The sequence below is a fragment of the Hypanus sabinus genome, chromosome 31 (genome assembly GCF_030144855.1).
Source record: "Hypanus sabinus isolate sHypSab1 chromosome 31, sHypSab1.hap1, whole genome shotgun sequence".
Classification (NCBI taxonomy): Eukaryota; Metazoa; Chordata; class Chondrichthyes; order Myliobatiformes; family Dasyatidae; genus Hypanus; species Hypanus sabinus.
Window position 1 is genome coordinate 6,032,931 of NC_082736.1, and position 13,007 is coordinate 6,045,937.

General features: G+C 45.1%; 3 protein-coding genes across 3 annotated transcripts in view; all 3 read left to right on the forward strand.

The window, feature by feature from the left end:
- LOC132383836 (uncharacterized) overlaps positions 1 to 13,007 on the forward strand; it is a 48,829-nt gene that overhangs the window by 23,707 nt on the left and 12,115 nt on the right. The gene's annotated exons all lie outside the window — the stretch shown is intronic.
- On the forward strand, positions 4,309 to 6,441 carry LOC132383821 (histone H4). The gene has a single exon (XM_059955028.1). It carries the CDS (start codon positions 4,562 to 4,564, stop codon positions 4,871 to 4,873), a length of 312 nt encoding a protein of 103 aa, XP_059811011.1. The 5' UTR covers positions 4,309 to 4,561; the 3' UTR covers positions 4,874 to 6,441.
- On the forward strand, positions 10,681 to 11,068 carry LOC132383797 (histone H2B 1/2-like). Its single transcript, XM_059955003.1, has one exon. It carries the CDS (start codon positions 10,686 to 10,688, stop codon positions 11,058 to 11,060), a length of 375 nt encoding a protein of 124 aa, XP_059810986.1. The 5' UTR covers positions 10,681 to 10,685; the 3' UTR covers positions 11,061 to 11,068.

A 13,007-nucleotide genomic window follows, 5' to 3' on the forward strand; every position in this document is an offset into this window, starting at 1 on the left:
CTTAATATCTATATGCTCAAGCTTTTCAGTCTGCTACAAGTCATCACGACAATCACTAAGATCCTTTTCCATAGTGAATACTGAAGTAAAGTATTCATCAGGTACCTCTGCTATTTCCTCCTGTTGCATACACGCTTTCCCACTGTCACACTTGATAGGTCCTATTCTTTCATATCTTATCCTCTTGCTCTTCACATACTTGTAGAATGCCTTGGGGTTTTCCTTAATCCTGCCCGCCAAGGCCTTCTAATTTCCTCCTTAAGCACCTTCCCAGTAGCCTTATAAGCTTCTAGATCTCTATCATCCAGAAGTGGAAAGAATATGGCACAGTTGTAAACCTACCTCAAGCAGACAGTGTTCAAAAATTGTGCAACTGTGCAAGAAGAGAACTAGAGAAAGAGGCTGCCAAAACACCTTTGATAACTGTTGATAACCCAAGCTTCCCTGGCTAAACTGGGAGAGATTTTGCATACAATAATAGTTGCCCAGGTGTTTCACCTGCCACAGGTTTGTCAGGGAGTGGCAAAGAGAAAGCCACTGTTGAAAAAAGCTCTCATGAAATCTCACCTGGAGTTTGTCAGAGGACGAGGGGGACTCTGAAGCCAGCTGGAAGAAGGTTCTATGGTCTGAAACTAAAATAGAACTTTTTTTGCAATCAGACTAAACTCGTAAGTTTGATGTAAGCCGAACACTGCACATCATCAAAAACACACCTTTCCTACAGTCGAGAATGGTGCATTGTGCTTCACGGCAGCAAGCCCTGGAAAGCTTGTGAAGGTAGAGGGTAAAATGAATGCAGCAAAATACAGGGAAATCCTGTTAGAAAACGTAACGCAGTCTGCAAGAAAACTGAGACTTAGGAGAAGGTTTGTTTTCCAGCAAGACAATGACCACGAGCTTAAAACCAAAGCTGCATAGGAATGCTTTAAAACAGCAAAGTTAATGTCCTAGAGTGGCCAAGTCAGAGTCCAGACTTCAGTCTGTAGTTGGATTTGAAAAGAGCTTTTCACTCACAAACTGTATGCATTCTGACAGATCTTGAGTAGTTTTGTAAGGAAGAATCGGGAAAAATTGCAGTGTCCAGATGTGCAAAGCTGATAGAGACCTATCCACACAGACTCAAGGCTGTAATTACTGCCAATGGTGCATCAATTAAATACTGACTTGAAGGAGCTGAATACGCCTACCTGGACATGGTCCATTCCCTGTACGTTTGTATGCCTGTCTTAATACATGACTCCCTTACTCTTATACTCAACACCCTGACCATTGGGGACCAGCATTCTGTACACCTTATCCCGTTGTGTAGCCACGTTCAGTGAACTATCTGCCTGGATCCCAAGTTCACTCTTTTCACCAATGCTGGGAAGGAGCCAATCATTAACATTATACTTTTTCTTTCATTTGACCTCCCAAAGTGCAATACCGCATTCCCTCCCATATTAAATACCTTCTGCAACTTCTCTGCATATCTGTTTGTGATCTGTGTGCATTGATCAATGTTTACACTGTCCACGATTCCACCAATCTTGCTGTCACATGTAAACTTGTAAACCACCCATCAACATTTTCATCCAAACATTGATATATATCACACTCAGCATAATTCCAGCATCAATCCTTGTGGGTCACCACTGTTCCCGGACTTCCAGCACTATTTTGCCTTCTATGAGGAATCCATTTCTGAATTGAAATAGCAATTTATATTGAATCCCACTAAGATCTGTAGAGATCATGTCCACAGTCTTGCCGTCATCAAGCACCAAGATGTCGGGGCTGATTCTTTTTATGTTATGTGCCAATGATTTGAATGATGTAGTTGATGGATTTGTTGCAAAATTTGCAGATGATATGAAGAGACAGGTGGATGTGCAGGAATTTTTGAGGAAATAGGGAAAGACAGACAGATGAAGAGAATAGGCAAAGAAGTGGCAGATGGAATACAGAATTGGGAAATGTATGGTCATGCATTTCAGTTGAAGAGATATTAGGGTTGACTATTTTCTAAAGGGAGAAAAGATACAGAAAAAATGAGGTGCAGAGGGATTTGGGAGTCATTGTGCTTGTTCTGTAAAGGTTAATTTGCAGGTTGAGACTGTGGTGAGGAAGGCAAATGTGAAGTTAACATTCATTTCAAGAGGACCAGAATATAAGAGCAAGGATGTGATGTTGAGACTTTATGAAGTACTGGTGAGGTCTCACTTGGAGTATTGGGAGCAGTTTTGGGCCCTTTATCTTAGGAAGGATGAGCTGAAACCGAATGGGTTTCAAATGAGATTCTCAAAAATGATTCCAGGATTAAACAGCTTGTCGAATGAAGGGTGTTTGATGTCTCTTGGCCTTTATTCCCTGGAAGTTAGAACAATGAGGGATGACGAATTGAAACCTATCGAATGGTGAAAGACCTTGATAAAGTTGATGTGGAGAGGATGGGAGTGTCTAAGACCAGAGGACACAGCCTCAGAAGAGAGGGACATACTTTTAGAATGGAGATGAGGAAGAATTTCCTCAGAGAGAGTGGTGAATCTGTGGAATTCATTGCCACAGGCGGCAGCTGTGGAGGCCAAGTCTTTAGGTATTTAAGGCAGAAGTTGATTGGTTCTTGATTGCTCAGTGCATGAAGGGATACAGGGAGAAGGCAGGAGATTGGGGCTGAGAGGAAAAATGTCTCAGCCAAGATGAAAAGAGAGAGCAGACTTGATGGGCCAAATAGCCTAATTCTATGTTATATCTGTATCACCACCACTGAATCTTCGATCAATTTTGTCAAGCATGATGTGTCCACACAAAACCATCAAGCAAGCCATGCCTTTCCAAGTGTGCATGAGTCCTGTAGCTCAATATCGACTCGGATCTGCTGGTCTTTAAACAACTCCCACATGTCAGGCCTGGACTTGTCAAACAGTGGCTTCTCCCAATCAATGCCCCTTGGCTTCTGTCTGACTGCATTCTAACTGGCCCTTCTGGGATTTAGTACCTTCATACAGGATCTAATGTTATTCTTACTCATAAGTAAGAGAAATATAAGATCCCAAAATATTCACTGACTCTCAGCTGTCAGCTGGCCTGGTTTATTTCTGAAAAACTAATTCCTGTCTGTTTTGAACTCTGATTGGGCTCTACATAATGTTTCAAACACTCCTCAGATTCACTGAGCCAGTCTGGAATATCTTAGCAATAAGCAAGTTGCAGTCAATTCTATGGAAGATAAAAGTCCCCCACTTGTTACTGGGGAGGGACAATTCAATAATCCTGTCAGTGTAACTGAAGTTTGCTGTTGTAAATGAACCCTCCAGTTTGCTGTGACATTCTCAGTTGTGTAACCTTTGCACCTTTTAACCCCCTTCCCCCCACTCACATGTAAAACATTCAGACCCAGGAATGTTGAGCTGCCAGCCCTGTCTATCTGACACATACTCCCAATGTTGAAATAACATCATTTCATCCCATCAGTCCCTCCACTGGCCTGACATCGGCTCTCGTTCTGTTCAGACTGTCTTGTCATACACACATTCTCCCATTTGCTACTCCAGTTCAAACTCCGCCAACTGACACCATCAAACCTCCTGGTGAGGATATTGGTTCCCCTCCGGTGCAGATGGAGATGGTCTTGTTTGTCCCGGTCTCCCACCTGACTGGATGGGAGCCCATTGATCCATGAATCTGAAGACTTCCCTCCTGCATCAGTTCCTCAGCAACATATTAAACTGCACAACATATCAATTTCTCACCGCACAACCACATGGTTTGGGTCGTAATTCTGTAATTATAATCCTGGAAGTCCTGCTGTTTTAACCTAGTTCCCGAAAATCAATTTGTAGGACCTCATACCTGCTCGTTGAAACCTTTCCGTGTCACACGAAGAAAGCTTCCAGTAAACATATTGACTCTCCTCCTCATTGGACCTGTCTCACCTTCATTTCGAGAGGCAAATGATCCTTGTGCCTGAAGCCCCACCCACCTCGCACCACCTCCTCAGCCACCCCTTATCTGGGCTTTGGAAGGCGCCAGAAGCGCGGTCTGTATATCCTTATATCTGCCTATGTATCCTGTTCCTTTATGTGACCGGACTTTCATTTCCCTCGCGACCCAGAGGAACAATTGTTCTAATGAATTAACCCTCTCATCACTGGAAGTGACTGCACCCTCGCCCACCAACTGCTGTGTGTCAGGACACTCAAACTGGTCCTGGGGCCGGGGAGGGACAGTCCGAGGTTCTCGGGGATTTGCGGAATGGAAAAGCACTTCCTATAATTTAAAGCAGGAGAATCAGCAAATTTCCAGAAATCCTCCAGTCTGTATGTGATGTGTGAGTTAGTTTTTTTTCCGCTAGAGCGCTTTCTGTCGGATAGACTGTTGGAAATTGGCGGGTGTGGTAAAGTGAAGGCGGAGCTGGACGATGAGAGGCCGCTCTCGGCTCTGTCCGTCACACTGACTCTGTCTCCTCCCCTCCCCGCCTCTGTCTCTCTGCGCGTTTCTCAGGCAGGTCGGGGCGCTGTGTATAAAAGGAGACATCAGCAGTCGGTTTGTCACGGAGCAGCGACCTGAGTGAAGCAGCGTCATGTCTGGCAGAGGGAAAGGAGGCAAAGGACTGGGCAAAGGCGGAGCCAAGCGGCACCGTAAAGTGCTCCGGGATAACATCCAGGGCATCACCAAACCGGCCATCCGGCGTCTGGCTCGCCGTGGCGGCGTCAAGCGGATCTCGGGTCTGATCTACGAGGAGACCCGCGGGGTGCTGAAGGTTTTCTTGGAGAATGTGATCCGGGATGCGGTCACCTACACTGAACACGCCAAGCGCAAGACGGTCACTGCCATGGATGTGGTGTACGCTCTGAAACGGCAGGGCCGCACTCTCTATGGCTTCGGCGGCTGAAAAACTCCCACTTCCTCCCGAGAACAACACAAAGGCTCTTCTAAGAGCCACCCACCGCCTCACAGAGGGAGCCGTGTCCACAACCTTTTAATTATTTTTGTCGATATATTTGGCTGAGCTACTTTTGAAGCAGATTAATCCGTTCCGCTTGAAATATCCCTGCGATTCTGCCTTTTCAGTCGGTGATTACGGCAGAAGCTCTGAATGCATTAAGATCGATCAGCATCCCCTTGTCCGTCTCGGACAGAAATCAGTTCCCTCATTCAGAGAAACGATTCTGTAATCATCCATTTAAATCTTCACTGAGACAATTATATATCAAATGAAACTGAAATTGTAGAATCCGTGATACAATTAATGGTAAATAATATAAAAAAGTAATCAAGCACCGTTGCTGGGTGCTCTGAAATTGGCGGGCGATTTGAAATTAATCCTGCGCCAATCACTCTGTATTCTGATTGCATGAAGTGCGACAGCCAGTAACTTTGTAGAAATCCTTCACTGTGGACGTGGTGTCTGAGGGAGTTTTCTTTCCCCTCTCTGGAGCGCTGTGTTTCGGATAGACCGTTGGAAATTGCCGGGTGAAGTAAAGTGAAGACGGAGCTGGACGATGAGAGGCCGGTCTCTGCCCTGTCCGCCACCCTGACTCTGTCCCCTCACCTCCCCGCCTCTGTCTCTCTGCGCCTTTCTCGGGCAGGAGTAGTGGCAGAGGATTGGAGGATGGGTTATGTTATCCAGTCACGTAGGAAAGGATCGATGGAAAACCAAACACAAGACATTGTTCAGATTCTGGAGGGTCTCGGCTGAAACGTCGGCTGTTTACTGTTTCTCACAGATGCTGCCTGGCCTGCTGAGTTCCTCCAGCACTGTGCGGGTATCGCTGCAAGGAAAAGCCTGGGAGCTGAGTCAGGTCTGCTGCTGCAGTTCATTCATTAAAGACTCGGCTGACAATGTCAATGCCCGGCTCAGCAAATATGCAGATATCACTAAAGTGTGAAGAATGTGACCAGCAATACAACAGGACGGTGGTCAATGAGGTCAGTGATTTGAGTAATGACAGATAAATGTGAGAAAGAAAATAGGTGCAGGAGTAGTCCATTCGGCCCTTCGAGTCTGCAAACAAGAACAAGAGATGTTCCGTTGTCATTGACGAACCAGGGCCGAACTGCCGTGGGGAATGTTCGGTCCCTGGGAGTGCTGTAAAACAGAGAGACATCGGGGTGCAGATATCGAATTCCTTCAGAGTGTAAACACAGGTCGGCAGGACGGTGAAGGTGGTGTTTGCCACACTTGCATTCATCGGGAGAGTATTGGGCACTGGACCGTGACGTCACATTACAGCTCTCCCAGCCTTGGGGAAACCACTCTTGGAGCAGGGCGTACAGTTATAGTTGCCCAGTGATCAGAGGGTGACATTAAACTGGAGAGGGTGCAAAAGGGATTTAACAGGAGGCTGGATAGGCTGGAACATTCTCACCAGAGTGTATGTGACATTAGAGAGGCTGATTAAATAATGGCAGGCTTGTTTTTCAGCCTTCTTGTATGGATCAAGCCTTTGTATTATGGGAAACGAGAGGTATAACATGTTTTCGTGATCTATTTTTGGACAACAGTTTTATGTCCTTTGAACAACTATCCAATAAACATAATTTGCCTAAAAGTCATTTTTTTAGATACTTGCAAGTTCGAAATCTCTTGAATAATATATTACAGACTTTTCCGAAACCATGTCCAATGGATATTACAGAATTTTTTTTAGCTCCGAATCCTTGCCGGAAGGGTTTAGTAGCCATCATTTATAACATGATCATGAAAATACAGCTAGAAGTATTAGAAAAAATTAAGAAGGAATGGGAAAAAGAACTTCACTGTCTTATACCTACAGCACAGTGGGAGAAAATGTTAGTTAGTCAATTCTTCTTCTATTTGTGCTAAACATGCCCTAACATAATTTTAGGTTGTCATAGGGCTCACATGTCCAAGGATAAATTTGTTCAATTTTATTCTTATGTTAATCCAACCTGTGACATTCTGAAGTTGCTTCATTGACCCACGTGTTTTGGTCTTGCCCCTGTTTGCAAAATTATTGGAAAGATATTTTTGATATTATTTCAACAGTTCTGAATATCAAATTGCAACCGCATCCTATTACTGCAATTTTCAGTTTACCAATGGTGGATAATAGTTGTTTATCCCCCTCAGCCCGACAGATGATTGCATTTGTTACAGTAATGGTTAGAAGATCTATACTGTTGAACTGGCAATAAATTAATCCTCGAACTATATTTCAGTTGTTTTCTCAAACTATTTCTTGTTTGAGTTTAGAAAAAAATTAGAAGGGTTGTTTTTGACCCTTCAGTTAAACTTGAGGAAACTTGGAGACCATTTATTCAACATTTTCATATGAGCTAAACTGACTTTTCCTAAACCTTACTCTTATCATCCTTAATTATCCGGATGGAGGTGTGGAGTTATTGATGCTACTGCGTATAATTGATATAATGCAATGGCCCATGTTGGTTAGGTTTTTTTGGGGTGGTTTTCATATTTTCTCCATTTTCTGTATTCACTATGATTTTGGGAGGTTATTATATATGGATTATGATCCATTTGTATTTATACTTTAACCTATGTACTCTCAAGCTCTTTGTATTCATGTTTCATTTATGTTTGTTTAAAATCAAAAAAACGATTTAGAAAGAAAGAAAATAATGGCAGGCATTGATACGGTCAATAGTGATTCTGTTATCTCCAGGGTCATGGACTCAAAAGCTAGAGATTACATTTATAAACTGAGAAAGGAAAGATTTAATTGGGACCTTGAGGAGCAGGTTTTGTACACAGAATGTGCGATTTCTATTGAACAAGCTACCCCAAGTGGAGGTATAGGTGGGCACAGTTGCAATATCTCTTGGACTGTGGAGAGGGAAGTTTCACAGGGACATGGGCCAAATTCAGGTAACTGACAATGGTTTTGTTTGGCTACTTGGCCAGCATGGATGTGTTGGGCTGATAGGCCTGTTTCTGTGCTGCATAATTCAGTGACTAGGTCTGTTGCAGTGGCAGAGTGGGAGGGACAGGGTCAGTAGTGAGAAGGTTTGGGGGATGTAGACAGGAGAGTGAATGGTTGAGGATGGGGCAGATGGAACAGAATGTGGGGAAATGTCAGATCACCCATTCCCAGGATCAAACTGTAAGAGTCGTTTCTACACGGGATGTTCAGAGGGACCTGGGTGTCATTGTAAACTAATCACTTGAGTTAACATCCTGATACAACAAGTATTGAGAGAGGCAAACAGTATTTTGTCCTGTGATCCAGGAGGAGTGGAGAAGAGGGGTACAGATGTCTCACTGGGATTCTATTGGGCCCTGGTGAGAGCATACCTTGAATGTAGTGTCCGGGTTTGGTCACACTTCCTCAGGAAGGATATCCCTGCAATAGAGGGAGTTCAGTGACTATTCCCCACACTGACTGGGCTGGTTCCAGGGATGGGGTTGGTTATGTGAGACGAAAGTGAATGTGCTGGGTCTGTATTCCTGCAGTTAATGAGAAAACGAGGAAATCTGTTAGATTATTTCTGGATGTGACAGGTAGTAAGCAAGGAGGATCTTTCCTCTGAATGAGAGCTCCATAACTGAGATAAGTACCCTCAGAATGAGGCATAAATCATGAACATGAGAGAATCTGCTGATGCTGGAAATCCAAAGCAAAATGCTGAAGGATTTATGGAAAAGAGTAAACAGTCAACACTTTGTCCCAAGACCCTTCCATCAGATCTCGTCCTGGTGATGGTTCTCAGCCCAAAGCATCAACTCATTACTCTTTTCCAGAGATGCTGCCCGGCCTGCTGACTTCCGCCAGCATTTTGTGTCTGTTGCTCATGCATTCAGGATGGAAATGAGATGCTATTTCTTTAATCAGAGAACAAAGAACATCTGTATTCCTTATATAAATAATCTGGAGCCTCAGGTGCAGAGTTGTGTCAAAGCTGAGAGAAAATGTTAGTAAATAAGTAAGTCCATCAGATTTAGGAGCAGAATTTGGCCATTTGGCCCATCGAGCCTGCTCTGCCATTTCATCATCACTGATCATTTTCTCCTTTTAGGCCCAATCTCTTATCTTCCCTTGTCTCCATTCTGGCCCTGACCAAACAAGAATCTATGAATCTCTGCCTATACCCAGTGATTTGGCCTCCACAGCTGCCTGTGGCAAAAAATTCCACCGATTCACCACTCTCTGGCTGAAGGAATTCCTCCTCATCTCCACTCTAAAAGGATGCCCCTCTATTTTGAAGCTGTGTGGTCTGGTTACAGACACTCCCATCACAGGAAAAGTCCTCTCCACTTCCACTCACTCAAGCCCTTTCACTATTTGATAGGTTTCAATTCAGTAACCCTTTTTCCTTCGAAGTTCCAGTGAATAGAGGCCTAGAGCCATGAAACGCTCTTCATTAGACAAGCCATTTAATCCTGGGTAAAATTCCCCATTTGTGACGTAATGTCAATACAATAAATTCTCGATTTCAGAGATTTTTGAAATTATGGATCGATCTGCCCAACATTAATCACTACTTTGTACTGCAGTAAACGCCATTAATTTAATCCATGCAATCCCAGGCACAGAGATGCAAAATAAAGACTGGTGTAAATTTAAAGTAGGGAAGTTGAACCTTACTTGGAGGTAAAGCCTGATTAACAGGCCTCAGAACATTCCACTCCCCAAATGGTCAAATTAATGCTAAGTAACAAGGTGGAAAATCATGCAACATGCAGAATTACATGCCTTTCATTGTCTTGCTCCATGGGATAAACTCAAACCGGGCCTGATCCACCCTGGCTGGGTCGCCTGCCTGAGATAGTCTCATGATCATCCAATGACCCTAATTTGTATTCCTAATGATGTGTCCCTTTGCAAACCCAGTTCACTAAGCCAGGTGGTGTCAGGCCACGTTAATGAAAGGCATGGGCCAAATTAGTGGCTCCACTACACTACCCTATCCACCATAGCCCCACATATCTCACCATACTAAACTCTGCAGCCTTACCTCTCCCTGCCCCACATATACATCCAACCTAGTCCAGGGGTCCAAGGGGACACACAGCCCCACAAACCAGATGACTAGTGTAAGGAGGAGGAAGATCCAATAAAGGCAAGTGTTGGACCTGGTGAATGAAGGCATGGGCCAGATCAAAGTGGCAGCGTTGCGTGACTCTGAATCGAGAGTGACGAGATGAAGAAGCACAGGAGGGGTGATTCTCCCACTGCCCGCATAATCTCTTTGTTATTTTGATTTTGTTCTGATAGTCCTCTGTCTATTTGAATGTTTTGGTATAATTCATATTTAATTCCAGAGTTTCTGGTCAATGTTGTGTCTGATGCAATGTGTCTGTGATGCTGCTACAAATCCGTTGTTCCTTTCGCCTGTGCATACATAAACTCTATTTAAACTTTACATTGAAATGTTCAAATCTCTCCTTCGCTTTCCTGTTTCATGAACTAAACGTCTTAGTGTTTAATTTTACAATATTTCATCTGCTTTTGAAATTTGCGTTTCTCTTTTCAATGTCAGCCCGCACCCCCGCCTGTCTCTGCCCTTCTGTACTTCCTCCCGCATTAAACGACAGCGGTAACCGCCACACATTGGCGCCGCTTCCCATCCCCCAGCGTTCCGATTGGTGATTCATTTCTCCAAACAGCCAATGGGAATGCTCATCATTCCCATCTTCATTAACATACCACTTTGGGCGCTGTCTATTTAATCCGCGTTCCGGACAGCTTCTGCTTATTATTGTGTTTGAAACCGACGAGGAAATGCCTGATGCACCGAAACCCGCTCCCAAGAAGGGCGCCAAGAAAGCTCTGTCCAAACCGGCGAGCAAGTCTGGCAAGAAGCGCAAGAGGACGAGGAAGGAGAGTTACGCCATCTACATCTACAAAGTGATGAAGCAGGTTCACCCCGACACCGGCATCTCCTCCAAGGCCATGAGCATCATGAATTCATTCGTGAACGATATTTTCGAGCGCATCGCGGGTGAGGCTTCCCGCCTGGCCCATTACAACAAGCGGTCCACCATCAGCTCCCGGGAGATCCAGACCGCCGTGCGCCTGCTGCTGCCCGGGGAGCTGGCCAAGCACGCCGTGTCCGAAGGGACAAAGGCGGTGACCAAGTACACCAGCTCCAAGTGAAGGCAAGTTTGCTGACAAAGCAAACCCGAAAATCAAAGGCTCTTTTAAGAGCCACTCACGGTTTCATTAAAAGAGATACAGTCTATTGAGACTTGGAATTCGGGTAGGTTTCGAATATTTTGTTGGTGAGCTCTTTCAGAATCTTATCTCCGTCAATCAGAATTTGCTGTCCACTGGCCAGTATAATCCCGATTTCTCTGTTACATTCCTGTGTACAGGCACAGGATCGTTACGCACCCCTTCCCCATTTCCTCTCGGTCATCAGATTCCTCTGACGTGAACACTAATCGCTGTTTCTGGTTTAATTATTGTGGGAATGCAGTTTATTAAGCTTTGTCACATTTTGGTTACTTCTGTTAACCCCTTTCCAACGCGAGAGCCGAACAGTCATGGTTCGTTCAGAGTATTGTTTAAAGCTCCACTTTCTGAAGGGCGACCCGTTGGTAAACTGACAGTTTACACAATGACCGATCGCGAACAGAAGCCGAGAATCTGTTTTATTCCAATCGTTCATCAATTGAAAGAAATCGGTGAACTGAATTCCCAGACACCATCGCAATATTAACTACACTTGGTTTAAATGTGTTGGACTTCAGTAACGGGGGTAAAGGGTCAACAAACAAACCTGTTGTAGATTAATTTCAGCAACCAAGGCTCTTTTGGCGGTGTTTTGCAAATTTCAGTTTATTTCCGCGGTTAGACGGTTATTTACCGCGCTTCTACCATTTCTGTCTCTTGATTGGTGAACAAAGCAGCTCCCTGATTAGAATATTTGCTGTCCAATCAGATAAGGCCAATCACCAATCATAAGCGACCTGCGACATTGCTGCAGACGGTACAAGAAAGGCCAATGCGCGCATTTCCAGAAGCCTGATTTCTAATGGTCATTACTTCGTTTATTTCTGACTTATCAAATCTATCTGACGTGAATCAGACTGACCACCATACACAAGTCCCTGGACAACGGGGGCAAAAACGTCCCCAATGTCGTCCTCACCCTGATGGCCAGCTTGGTGTGTGGCTGTATCAGGTTGTGTGTGGATTCCAGGTACGTGGGCACCAAGTACCACCATGTGTCCAGATTCTACCTGTCGCCCTGGCTGCGAAGGATGGGTCTGGCCCCTTTCCCACGCAGCACCCCCGTCGGCTGGTCGTTGCCACCATACCTGTGATGGACAGAGTGGGGTGGTTCCCTGAGCAGACTGTCCAGTTCATCTGGCAGAATGCCTCATCGCCAGACCTCACCAACAAGCACAAAGACCTCGCCTGGCTGGTGGTGAGAGGGGACCTCCCAGTCCGATCCCTCCTGTACGCCCGGAACGTCGTCTCCACGCCCCTCCGCCCACGGGAGGACTGGAGTGAGGAGGAGTCGGTGACTCACCTCTTTGCACACTGTGGGTTCGCGGAAAAGGTGTGGAGGAGGATTGAAGGGACAGTGTTGAGGTTCATTACCAGCAGCTGCGTAACAGAGGGCTCTGATCTCCGGGCTGTTCCCGGGGACGAACACGGAGACCAACATCTGGTGCTGCTGGCAGATCATCAGCTCGGTCAAAGACGCTCTTTGGTCGGCCCGAAAATTGATGGTCTACCAGCACATGGAGATGTCCGTGGGGAAATGCTGCCGACTGGCACATTCTCGGCTGCAGGGGTACGTGCTGAGGGACTTACTCAAACTCGATACAGGCACCGCAAAGGGCCGGTGGAGAAGGACCACAGTCTAGGGTTCTTCTCCCGCGGGGGTTGGGGGTATACCCACTGAATGTAAATATAAAAAAAACAGTGCCACGTGGGTGGCGAGGATTTTAAAAATGTAAAGACAGTAATGGAAGCAACTGTAAAGAATTGGAAGTCATTGAATGGTTATTGTATTTTTTTTTGAATAAAGTATATTTTGTTTAATAAAATGTATTCAGGAAAACTGTTGTTAACGCATTTAAGTTCTTCCTT

Coding starts and splice junctions, on each gene's coding strand:
- LOC132383821 (XM_059955028.1), top strand. CDS start 4,562: ATGTCTGGCAGAGGGAAAGGAGGCAAAGGACTGGGCAAAGGCGGAGCC.
- LOC132383797 (XM_059955003.1), top strand. CDS start 10,686: ATGCCTGATGCACCGAAACCCGCTCCCAAGAAGGGCGCCAAGAAAGCT.